The sequence below is a fragment of the Alligator sinensis genome, unplaced genomic scaffold (assembly GCF_000455745.1).
Source record: "Alligator sinensis unplaced genomic scaffold, ASM45574v1 scaffold954_1, whole genome shotgun sequence".
Classification (NCBI taxonomy): Eukaryota; Metazoa; Chordata; order Crocodylia; family Alligatoridae; genus Alligator; species Alligator sinensis.
Genome location: NW_005842228.1, coordinates 58524 through 71800, shown reverse-complemented (window position 1 = coordinate 71800; position 13277 = coordinate 58524). Strand labels below are relative to the sequence as shown.

The window sequence follows — 13277 nt, the reverse complement described above, 5'->3', positions numbered from 1 at the left end:
TCATAAGCAAGCATGTCAGTGGCAGGCTACAGTGGAATATGTGGCCTAAAAACACTCCCCTTAAAACCTCTCTCAGGGCCCCTCTGCAAAGGCATAATGGGATTTAATATATGCACCAGACAATTGCACCTCCTGCCACGCCACGCCACGCCACGCCACGCCACATGAGCACGGCAGGAAGCGTGGTTGTAGGATGAATCATTGCATCCCATTGTGCCTTACTGCCTGTGCAGGGGGAGCCCAATCCTGGGGTCCCCTGTACCAGCAAGAAATAAGCTCCTGCAACTGGGATCCCCCTTATGAGCCCCCACCCCACTTTTCCAACTCCTGTTCCCACTGCCAGGACCCAGCCACATCCCAGCTTTGGGGAGGCACATTTCTGAGACCTAGCTGTGTGGTGACTGGGGGGTATTGCTGGGATGCTGAGTCAGCAGCTGTCAGAGCTAAGTCCTCTCAGTTGCAGGGCTCCCAGCCCTGGCTGGTATGGGGCACCCCTTGCAGCTGGGAGAGCTCCCAGCTGCAGGGGAGACCCTGCTACATGTGCAAATTCAAGCTGCTAACTTTCAATTTGTTGAGCCTTTTTACTTTGCCCGTGTAGCTGGTTTCAGTTATTGTTCAGTTAACCAGCTCATTGTGCAACATTGGTGACATGTAGAGGGTGTCCCTGTTGTGCCTTTACTTGCACGTGTAGCGGGACCCTGTGATAAGTTTCAAGGGGAGTGTTTTTAGGCTATATATCTACATATATATCACTTCAGAACTCCAGAAACATGCCTGATGTTTCCTATATTTCTGCATGCAACTCTCAAGTTTCTGGATGACCATTTCCCACTTAGCCATATTAAATTCTTTGAGCTAAAGACTTACTTCTACATGTCAACTTTTTGCCTGAAGATGCAAAAAGTCAGTCTTTTTTCCCCATTTAAATGAGGTAGAAATGTTAAAATGGTCTTGTTATTTGTGCAGCCAAGATTAGAAAACAAACTGAAAGCCCTTGCAACAATTAAATGTGGTGGTGATTTAAGCAGAAACCAACTTTAAGTCTGTGGTGGCTTAGTAGAAGGAATTGGAGAAAGATGGTGGGTATCATTTAGCTTGACTAAAGAAATGTTAGAGCAGCCAAAAGAAATAGGTGGCTACTGAAAAGATCACATCCATGGCCAAAAATGGTAGCAGTGTCCCACATAATGCATCCGTTAATAGTGCTGTTCTAGCAACTTTGTGTGTTGTGAAGGGCTTTTGTGGGCCCTGGAGACAATTTAATTCAAGTTTGTCTTCAGTCAAAGCCATTTTTAGCATAAACAAACACTATCATAAAGTGCACACGAGTGACTCTGAAGGCAGGACCAAAGAATGTTTTTAATTGGGGGAAAAAAAAGCAGTTAGTAAGGTTGTTTCCTATGGGTGACCTGCAGTGGAGAAACCTTCCACACTTGACGTAGCGCCAGAGTAATATAAAAAAACAGGTTACAATGAATGCAGGGCTGAGTTTCTGAAGCAAAAGTGACAATACTGAGCAAGTATCTGGAAGCCTGGGGCTGCAGCATCCAGCTGTTTGTTAGCTCTTACAAAATAACTCGGTTGTCTCATGCAGTGCAAGAGCTACAAGCCTAAATGTGCATCTTCTATACGTTTGATGTAAACATAACTCATTAGCATTTGCACTAGATTTGTTATAGTCTCTAATGGATTTTTTTTAAAGCTGATTCAAAGAAATCTAAAGTGCCAAGAAACGCATCTAAACTTGCATTTTATAAAGGTTTGAATTGGGTTTTGTTTTCATTTGGGAATGATGATAATACTGATGGGTCAAGTTAAATACCTCCCTAGGAACTGAATTACCTCATTGTTCTGGGAAACAGGGACTTCCAAAGCTCTAAGCTGTTTTTGTTTGGTGTCCTCTCTTTAAAGCCATTTCTTGTGTGCACGGTACATATATTCAAACAAATAAATCAAGGAAGTAGCAGAGATATTACTGGCTTGGTGAGATAATTCAGTCAATGCTTTAACTTTTGTTGTAAGATCATAGCTACTTCAAGCACATGTATCTAGTAGTTTGACACAAACCTGAAAGTTAAGTGTTCTCAGTTGATTTAAGGTATTTATCAACTGTGCTTTTAAGCACCATTTCATTCTCTATGGTTTGGGTGGGAGGGGAGAGTGGCATCTGTCCCAAGGCAACTAGGGCTGCATTTTTTTTAAATGGGAGACTGGAGTTATCAAAACCAGAGAATGGACAAAGGGACAGTGGAGCCTATTTAGCACCTGAAACTACTTAATGTTTTGAAATTGCCATTAGCCAGAGAGCTGGTCAGTCATTAGAAAAATGATCAAGGTAGAAGGTGAAGAGTCATGGCCATTTTCAAAGTGACACTTTTTTTTTTTAAGTTCTAGGTACCCTCATAAGGCAACTTTGTCCTAAAACAATTTCTTGAAATCTGAGGCATACCTTACCTTTGCGAGGAATTTAAAGCAAATGTTCCAATTTATTCACATACCAGAAGTTCAGCTGCTGCCAAGTTACCCATTCCAATACTTATACCAGAAAGGGACAACTGCTACAGGGTACAGAGCTTCCTTTCAAGCATGCATGGACTGTTCATTTACATGGTAAACTAATGAGTGCAATCTGATCACTGCATTATGGTGGAAGTACTTTTGGAGTGGCACAGCTGAGTTATTTAATCTGTGCTCCTGTGACTTCAATTCTTATTCAAACGCACAGAATATACTTAATGCATCAACACTGACTTCTGCTTATAGGTACCGAACAAAAGTCGTTTGCCAGGAAGTTGTGCCTTAGCATTTTACTAAAATTATGCAGAAGAGAATATGTTCTTAATGTATTAGCTATTAACTAGCTGCTTCAGCTGTTGCTTGAAAGGAGAGCTGTATAAAAGGAAGAGAACCCCTGCCCATTTGCCCTTAGTTATGTGACTGAATCTTTGCCAGCATTATAATGTTCCAACTTCAGACTCAAGGGACTTTTGGAATCCCAACTTGCCCAGTAGAGGCTACCCCAAACTCTTTTACCCATGGACATTAACTGTGGCACATGGGTGTAATTTGCTATGTAATGTTAGTGGAACTGACTGAAGGATACGAAGGAAGGAGTGGAAGCAGATCTGATTTTAAAGAAACTTTTGCTAGTGTATTTTTCAAAAAGCAGTGGAGGAGGAGGTAGGGCTGGGAGGGGAGTAGGGAACAGCTTCACCTTGAGTCATGGGGGACAAATTCTGAAAGCTTGAAAAAGGATAGGAAAAGTTGCATATTCTAGAGAGAGGAGAGACTTTAATGGCACATTTTTCATTAAAAAAAATAAAAGAATACCCCACCACACTTGACTCAAATCACCCCATTAATGCTCCAAACACAAGAGATTAGCACAGTCAATGATCCTCAATGAAACTTGCACTCTAGATTTTAATGGTAAACAATTACAGCTATGGCACTACAGTACGTGAGGGTATCCTAAAGCACATTGAAATCAGTTTAAGGTGCCAATTACCTCATCAGTGAGACAGAGACACATCAGTAATGAAACATCCTTGGGGAAACTTGAACACAAGCATCACATTTTCCATCCACTTTACAAAATCCTTACAGATGGCCTTGTGCCTTTGATAAGTCCACCTAGCCCCAGCTGCCTTGGATAGAGCCAAGCCTATACCATTGACATCAATGATCTTTGGGAAAAGCATCCTCTAAGCATGTTTACAGAAGGAGCCCATACTGAAACCGCCTTAGAGCATTGCTTGGGGCAGCTCCCCACCCAATGCACTGCAGTAGGAGTGTTGGATTGGGAATGCTGCAGTTCTGTTTCACAGATTAAATTTCCAGTTGTATACATGGCAGAACAATGAACAATACAAGGACAACCTTCTACTGAGCAAGTTTGAGGGGAAAAAATATGCAAGACTGAACTGCAGAAAGCAATTGTTGCTTGCAAAACACTCTCACCAGCTGGACATCCCTGCCAGTTATATACACGAAGATCAGCAGTGATTAGAAAAGAAACTGACTTGGCTTAAATGAAATAAAATATCCCTCCCCTCCCAGAAGCCAGTAGATAAATATAGGCTATACAAGTAAGGATAAAAATTTAATAGTAGGCCAGGTGCAGTATATGTTACTGGTTCAGTGCTCAGTTATTTTTGACACTACACACTGAATAGAATACAGTGTATAAGCAAAGTTCTCCACCAGGAAGAGAAATACGTGTGTTGCCACAACAAACTGCTTATACTGTCCATCTGTGTTTGCAGTGGGAGAGAATTAAATTAGGAAAGGATTTATGAAGCTACTTGTTCCAAAGAAACATATGGCTGAATCTGTATCAGCGCCTGCTTCAAGAACAAGATATGGCATGAGTGTTCTTAGGACCACGTCCTGAACAGAATATGCTGCTGGTTATGTCAATTCATTTATGTTACAGGGGAAATGTGCATGAATAGTAACTGGACAAAAGAAAATTGATGTCCTATGGCAAACAGAATCGCTTTTAAAATAAGTGAATAATGTTGATGAATATTACAAATTTAAATTCCTATAAAAACAAAAAGGCACATTTACATCACTGAACTGTGGGAAACTAAATTTGCAGAGTTAAATTCTCTGACCAGTTTGGTTACTACGAGGTTTGAAATGAAGCAAAAACCCTAAATTTCTAGAGCAATCCAAGTAGCATATAGACATGGCTCAAATTCCAAATTGAATCCAAGCAGCATATGCTCAACCCCAACATTTTGTTTTTAAATTGACAGTTAAAATTGTTTTAAAGGACCTTTTTTTTTTTGTCCGGATGGAGTCTGCCAATTACTGTTTTATTGTGTGTAAGTGATAAGAGCTGCCTCTTCCAAACACAACATAATTCTGGATGCAAAAGTCTGAAAACAGTAGTTGACAAGCTGTCTACAACTTGAAGCAATGAACAGCTCTATTTATTGTTCAACCTTAAAAAAAAAAACACCCCAAAACCAAAAACAACATCTTTGTATATCTGTCACTTAACATATCAAATGCTAGTCACATTAGGTTCAGTAGGGATACAGTTTACATCTTCATATACAATTTAGCAATATTGAACACTTCTGTTGCTTTATACAATGCCAATTTTTTTCCCTAAACAGTGAATGTGGCAGTTCTGGATTCATAAAGCAATCAGAAAAGGGCCATGTCTTATACACAGGCAGCTGAAAACCTCCTCTTGATTCAAGACATAGATGCCATATATATCCACATTCAGAGAATCCTGCTGCCTAATGTTTCCCTCAAACAGATTCAGCTACAGCAGGGGCGGGCAATTATTTTGGGCAGAGGGCAACTTACTGAGTTTTGGCAAGCCATTGAGGGCCACATGACAGGCAGCCCAGGGCAGATTAATATTAATTTTCTAAAAATTGTAGGGGCCCTGCAGGCCGGATAGAATGTCCTGGCGGGCCACATCCAGTCCCTGGGCCGCATTTTGCCCACCCCTGAGCTACAGGAAGGGCGGGCACATTTCTACTCAACGTTGAAGTGTTTACAAACAAGTCTGGTTATACTTAATCACCATGAGTAAGAGGTTCTGGTTGGTTGGACTTGGCAGGAAATAAGCCTTAACCCTCATCAGTCAAGAGTGTGGTGTGCATTGATAATCAGCGTGGGGGAGGGGAACCTGACAAAAATCACTATTCAGTATACACTGAATACAGACCTCTTCTACTATCCACCAGGACTCTCTTCCCCAACAGTCTCACTAAGGGAGAGTGATGCAAACTGGACTCCTCACACTCCCAGTGCTATTGAAAGTTGAACTAATTAAGGGGATGAGTTTACATTTCAGCATACAAAAGTGGATCCTGGCTCCCCCTTCATCAGAAGACTCTAACAATTGCTGAGTTAGTAACTGCATGCCAGGTATAACCTCCTGAGTCCCAACTGTACTTGGTGTGTGGTACCACTGCTCTTCTCCCCTCCCATCTTCCACCTGAGTCTGACCTAGGTATAGTGTGCCTTTTGCAAGCCACCTCCAAACATTCTGGTCTTTCAGTCCTAAAAAGAGCCTGCTGATTTTATCAAGCTGGATAGGGATTCTGTTGAGACCAAACCGGAAGAATGAGGGTGTGTTCAGTCCTGATCAGGAAAAATGGGCCTGCTACTTTCAAAGCAAGTATTTGTATCAAACTTCGGGGTACAGGTTAAAATTAAGAAGTCTCTAAAGCAATGAAAATTAAATCCCCACACAATTACAAAAACATATGATTAGGATAATAATTTAAATGTCTTTTTATAAAGGGGGAAAAGTACAGACGAGAAACATTTGAATTAAAATCGGCAGTACAGATAAAACTCACCCAACTAAGTATACACATTGAGTCCTGAAAGACAGCAGCCTTGTATACACTGATAGCAGCAATTACCTGGGCTATTTAATGATGCCACGGCTCCCCTCTTCTGCAGGCAAAAAATGATTGTTCAGAGGTCACTTAAGTTTCTTACACTGGGGCAAATAGTATGTGCAAGCAATTCCTTGATTTACAGAGATTCAACCTTGTCTACTTAACAGCTGAGAGAGCAGCATGGAGTTCTATTGCTCTTCGTAATCAGGAACACATTTATCTTCCTTCTAAGGAGGATAGAAAGCGTCTCTGATGTAAATGTGCCTTTAGAAAGTGAGAACTGAAAACATTAATATAAAAAGTCAAATAGCTAAAGTAGTTCATGAAACTATATATAAAATTGAGTTATCACAACTAAAGCAGCAAATCAAAATATCTGCTGAGGTTTTCTGGTGTAACTAAAAAAGTTAGTTTGTGTCCAAGTTCAATAAGTCAAATGCTACCATTGACACAACAAAACTAAAACCCACAAGAGGAAGTTGAAAAGTGCACAATGAAATTAAAAGTCTTGGATCAAGTATTTATGGAGAATTGGAAATGTTTTGTCCTGTGGACTTGATAAGTGAGGCTGAGAAGGAGGTATTAAAGTTTATCTGATCCAGATTTGGCCTGCCGCTCCACATAGAAGAGGATGTAGGCCTTTGCCTTTACCACGGTCTCTTCATCAGTCAGAGTTACAGTACTGTCATTGAAGTGGAACCAGCGACCTTCATGAGTTGCATATGCAGTATAATGTCCAGAGCCCACACTGAAAACAAAGAGACAAAACAGATGATTTGCCATGAGGTTTCATACAAGTTGTGGTCAGACAGATTTGGACAAGCTCCCCCATTCCCACAATGCTGATGGAACCCAACACACAGAAGGGGAAAATGGTGTTCCAAGCTGTTAAAGATCGACAGTAAGAATAATGACCAATAGCTCCTTTTGGAACTTCTTGTTAGGTTCATGTTGTGAAATCTCAGCAGCTTTTGCAAGCAAAACTCCTGTGGAACTTCGCTGCATGTAAAGGACTTAGACCCACTAGCATTTAATGGAACAGCCAGCCTTCAAAACACAACAGGGGTTTTGGTATCAAGTTTTATGCTCACAATTCCTTCTGAATTATTCTAGAAGAACCTGGATTGAGTGATACAGGTTTCAAAGATGCGGGGGAAGAGTAATCAAAAACATCCACAACGAACACAAATCACAACCTATGAAAGGGAAACTAACTGAAATTGGTTTTATAGAGACAGCATCTTGAAGCCACAGCAAATATAACAGTCAGGAAAAAGCCCACTTTCATTACTCCTGTCACCATAAAACAAGGCCAACTCTTACTTGCCTGACTAAAGGTTGCTTCTTATACTGCATCATAGTTTCCAACCACATTCAGCTTACATCGCTGTCCATTACAGCTATATTCTATTTTCTGATTGCTTTGAAGCAGCAACCACGAAGCTACTGTGGTGGTGCTAATGAAGGCTTCCTTTTAAGTCATTTAACTATTACTTCAAATTCAGATCATTCTTTAGAGAATGACAAGGGCAGCCTGCCAGAGTGAACACTGTTAAATACATTCTTAGTTGTGTCACCCTAAACTCAGCCTAAGGTGGGACAGAAAGAATTCCAGAGCGTGGCTGAGTTTCTTCTAAGACCTCCTCCCACTGCAACTCAATCCTGGTACTTCCTATGCTCCTAGGGGAAGGAAGGAGCCATCCTACTGCTACTCCTGATCCTCAAATAACCCAGTAAGGGTTGCAACAATCTCTTCAATTCAAAGCAGGACACTATCCAATTCCACACCACTGGGAATAAGCTTCTGCTTCACTCCTGTGAAAGAAAATGTCAGGCAAGGACTACAGCTGTCACTGTATCAAATTAAATCTAATTCAGTCCAGATTAGCATACTTCCTTACCATAAATATGCATGTAACAGGATGTTAGGGCTAGCCAGCTTGGACCAAGATCTGCCCTGCTGAGGTCAAGGAAGCATTAGCTGAACGAGCTAGTTTGCAGCTATGCTTAGATAAATCACAGGACTGGGGGATAACCCAAGCCCCGGGGGACTGTACTGGGAACAACTGTCCAGGCATTTAAGGCAACTTGGTGGTAACAGGCTGTTCATCTCCCTGTGTTCAACTGGTCTCACTGTTCCTGCTATTGGTCCAGACCTCCAGCTTGCTACCTGGTCTCAACCTTTAGATCACCCATGTCCCAGTTTGTTACAGTAGCTCCTGGCCCTCCAGTTTGCCTCCTGCTCCTACATTTTGGTCCTAAGCAGTGGGCTGGACCACCAAGAAACATGGATGTGCTTGGTAAGTAGCAAAGTGAACCATCAGTTACTGATGACCCCACAGGGCTCGCTCAATTAAATACTTATAAGTGGCTCTTCCTTCCAGTTGGAAGGTAAGAATGGACCTGGGCTTACTGGCACTGTATTAGATCTCCAGTTTTTGCAAGAGGGATAAAAGTGGGGATTTGCAACAGTCTTCTGATACATTTACCAGCAATGTTAAGTGGCAGAATTCCTACTGGAATATGAAAAAACTATTCTTGGTTTCTTCTGTTATGAAAGACGTAAACATCCACTCAGAGTTTGTTTTTCACCCCAAAGAAGTCAATGGCAGTTCTACCACTGGTTTGACTGAAGCCCTAGCAAGAACAGCCTCACTCACTGTACTCACCCGGAACCATGATGCACAACAACTGCTGCAAGATCATACAGGCAGCTTTCTGGGCCGCTGTTTTCTGGCTGCAGTTCAAACAAGAGAAAACAACTCTTTAAAAGTGAAGTGGCAACTGCTCCAAATTAAAATTAAACAGAACAGGTTTCCTGGGTATATAACAAGTCTCCATACCTCTAACAAGTAACATTTCATATCTAGACCTCGAAGGGGAAATTCTACGTATGTATCCACCTTGTTCCTCAGATATGCTGTCCAGTGAAATCGTTTCAAGTGTAAGCATAGCACCTGTAGGATTAAAACACATACAGGACAGAGTTCCTTATGATGAGTCTTTGAACAGGCTGGACTTAGTAGTGGCTTATTACTTTTGCAGTAGTTATTACTGCTGGAGACCAGGATAGCTTAGTTCTTAAAAGATCAGTGTTTGCTAAGACTTATCAGGAAACACACTTGCACTAACCTTTGGTAGTTTCTGAATCCAGAACTTTTTGGTGGACTTTTGTTTCTTTTTACATTTGTGGCACATATAGAGCTCCGTCTCATCAAGTTCTTCCAGGTCTGTAAAACTGCGAAGACAATCTAAAAAGAGAGTAGATTCAAACACTTGTTACAGTTCTTTAGAGCTACTAAAAAACCACTTAACACACAAAGCTTTTAATAAACACAGGATGTTACAACCTTAAGAAAATGTGGCATGTCTGCAAAAAACAAACATTTTGGATCATCTGTTGGGTGCATCCAGCATTGCTTACATAACAGGGAAATTTAAATAGTTTGAAATTTCATCTTTGATGGTTTTAATGTTTGTTGCATAATTTTACGTTCGTTAACCTCATGAGCACAGATTTAAAAGCAATTCAAGAATAAAGGAAATGCATAGCAGAAACATAAATGGAATCCCTCTCACATCAAACAAGATTCCTCGTCTCTCACGGCTGGAATTCATATTTAATTGGATGCACTTTGGTTTCTCTTGATGATTACATTAACAAGCAGTATTTTGTCAAAGTGCTGGAGTGGACAGAAAAGAAAAATTTCATATGGCTATTAAACATACATTTACAAATCATAAGGATGTGGATTCTTTACTTCCTATCCCCCTCAGAGAAAAAGGGAGTCAGTCTATCACTACTTCTCATCCTCAAATCAAAGTCACAGGATTACAATATTGCCGGATTACTTTGTTAGTTTTTAGAAGCCATTTAACAGACATTACAAACAAAAGCTATCCCTACTGTGTAAGAGGCATGTTGCCAAGACTGCTGCTCAAACACAGAACCTTAAGTACTAACATGTGTGCGCATGCATGTGAGACAAAGACAAATTGGAGGCTTCTGTAGTTTTTCGTGGGCAGGTATCCCCCTCACAAGATGTCCTCGTTGCTCATCTCCTTAGAGGATTGAACAGATAGAGAATGAAACACCTCTTCCCCATATAAATAATTCCTGAAGCACAATGTCTAGGCAGGCCCTGATGGGGGAAAGCTTGTGCTTGTAGTACTGGTCCTATAAATTTAAGGTGGTTAAATGGAAAAAAATCAGGTCCCAGAGCTAGTGAACTCAGCTATTTTTTAAAAAAGACAATACCTTTAAAGTCATCTGTTAATTAAGTCTTGCTGCATGTGCTCAAGACTGTCTTTATGCACTTTACCCAAGAAAGTAAGAGATGTCCAAGTATACAAGAGAAGTCTGTTAACTCTGCACCTCTGCTTTAGTGAAAGGACATGAGCAGTCTTGCACTTGGGACGGAATAATTGAATGCACAACTAAAGCCTGTTGAATGAGTGGCTAGGCTGTAGTCCTGCAGAGAAGGACTTAGGGGTTACAGCAAAAAGCCCAACAGTATACTGAGTTGTATCAACAGGAGTATCGCTTGCAAATCAAGAGAAGTGATTCTTCTGCTCTATTCAACACCAGTTAGTATGGTGTCCAGTTTTGGGCCCCAAACTTCAAGAAAGACGTGGACAGATTGGAATAAGTCAGTGCAGCACTACAAAAATTATTAGAGGCCTTTTATTAACCTCAAGACTTTCATTAACCACGTGACTTAAGAAAGGCTGAAAAGGCTAGGGTTATTAGTCTGAAGAGAAGGCCAAGGGAGGATGTGATAATTCTTCAAATACCCAAAGGGTAATTATTACAGAGAAGACAGAGATGGACTTTTCTCTGTGGCTGTAGGGGATAGAACTAGGTGTGAGGTGCTCAAGATGCAGCAGAGGAAGGTCAGATGGAAAATGAGCGATTTTTGGACTATGAGGGTGGTCAAACATTACAACAGGTTACCTAGAAAAGTTGTGGAATCTCCACCCCTGTTTTCAAAGAGCATGTTGGACAGACACTTGGTTGGGACGGTTGAATCAGGGATAATCTTGGTTTGGGGAAAGGGCTGGACTAGAGACCTCACGAGGTCTCCCTCAGACTTACTTTCCTAGGACCCTGAAGTCAAGACTTTAAGCTGCAGCCATTCTGGAAATAGCTAAGTCTGGACTCCAGCTGCTAGTAAGGTTCTTACTCAAATTCACTATAACATTTCCAAAAAATAACTGAATGATACACAGTCACAACAGTCAGATTATACCCAATTTGGTTGATAACTGATTTGCACTGAACTCAGTGACTAAACTCCCATGAACCTTCACTGGTCCAGGATCTTGCCCTCCAGGAAATCTTACCCCTTAGTGTGCACGTTGGTCCATTTTCTTGGTTCTTAGTGCGTTTATTTCTGAATTGACTTGGAATATCTAGTGAGAGGTCTAGAAAATAAAGAACCAAAATGAATCTCTCAGAGCTTGTTAAAATACTACCATGCAAAACCCTATCATCTAGGCTGATGAAGATTCAGAGTTTTACCATAAAATTGCGTAGCAGTTTGTTAGACGAAAGAGAGAAAGTAAAAGAGAAAGAGAAAAAAAAAAGAGAGAAAGAAATATTACCTAGGAATGGGTCAAACTTTCTAGATTCAGTCCCACATATTAAGCAGTTTACTTCATTTTGAAGAATGCCACCGAATATAGCTGTGACAACCGTAGAAGCTCCATTTCTAAACCAACCACCAGAAAAGAAAAGGAAATCATCAGAATTTCTGGTTTGGTTGCATTTTTACAATTATTTTATTTATTTTCACACTTGCACTCTTACAAGTCAATAGGCAGAGCAGTTTGGTTTGTGTATAATATAAACAAAAAACTCATTTAAATGTGGTTTTACCCATGTCACGAAGCAATCATTTAAGCAGAAATATAACAAGTATACTAGAAACCTGGAAAGAATTAGAAGCTATACTAGGCAGGTAACTGGAAATTAACAGATGCTCACTGATGACCTAGATTAACGTCCTCCGTCTTTAAAAAAAAAAAAAAAAAAAAAAAAAGCTCTGGGTGACTTCAGGCACAGGCAATTCTGTACTTGTAGTAGCCCATGAATTTATACTAAAAAAAAAATTGAAGAGGAGAATACACCTCTAAACTGAAGTCTTTGAAGTCTGTGCAGTGTGTATTTCTTCTTTGGATTCGCTCCCTTGCAAGTCTTTTGTGTTTGTAAGTGAGTTTCTGTATCATTATCAGTCATCTTTACTTGCATAAATAAATGATAGTGCTATGTTGTAGCTTCTAAAACAAAGAGTACTAAGTCACAGAAACATATCTCATTGTGCACGCAGTATTGCTGGTTTGGCCTTGTTTTATTAGGAGTCCAACTAAGATTTCTAACACATGGTGAAACGAAAATCACAAGCAAATGCAAGACCAGAAAAAACTCAGGCAACCTGTGTTTATCCAATACACCTCAGGTGAACTGCTCTCTCCTGGCTGTACCTGAATAAAGCTACTACGCTGGAGGTAATAGCACATTAATAACTGGGTTCTGCCATTTTAGATTGTGTAGGTTCCCAACACCTACTCTGACACTTGGGCACTGCCACAAGGTTCTGTTTTTTTGGTCAGGCAAAGCAGCTTTTGAAGCCCATTTAGTTTTATTGAGACCAGCTGAGAACTGCAAGATTTTGGTCCACTTTAAACTATGCCTGAAATGTCCTGTAGAACTTCTCCACTCTGTGAAGCTGTACAATTACTCTGTGGAACTGCATAAATCAAGAAAATTTAATAGCCAGTGCTGCTTTATAACAAATCTGAAGAGTGTAGATTTCAAGTAGTAAAATTTACACAGTTCTCATGGAACACAAAGCATACTTTCAAGCTCACACATTGTCTGCATCTCAGGTCTATTTA

General features: G+C 40.6%; 1 protein-coding gene across 5 annotated transcripts in view; it reads right to left on the bottom strand.

Moving 5' to 3' along the window:
- Positions 1-4743: 4743 nt before the first annotated feature.
- Positions 4744-13277, bottom strand: part of USP3 (ubiquitin specific peptidase 3) — a 57827-nt gene continuing 49293 nt past the window's right edge. For 3 of the 5 annotated variants that reach the window (XM_006027207.3, XM_025208418.1, XM_025208417.1), the window contains 6 exons: positions 11985-12091; positions 11724-11804; positions 9513-9631; positions 9224-9337; positions 9050-9117; positions 4744-7128 (listed from right to left, as the gene is read on the bottom strand). In XM_006027207.3, the coding sequence (XP_006027269.1) occupies positions 6963-7128; positions 9050-9117; positions 9224-9337; positions 9513-9631; positions 11724-11804; positions 11985-12091 (655 nt within the window). In that variant the 3' untranslated portion in view covers positions 4744-6962. The remainder of the gene's footprint in view (positions 7129-9049; positions 9118-9223; positions 9338-9512; positions 9632-11723; positions 11805-11984; positions 12092-13277) is intronic. The other 2 variants (XM_025208416.1, XM_025208419.1) reach the window with 1 other exon arrangement.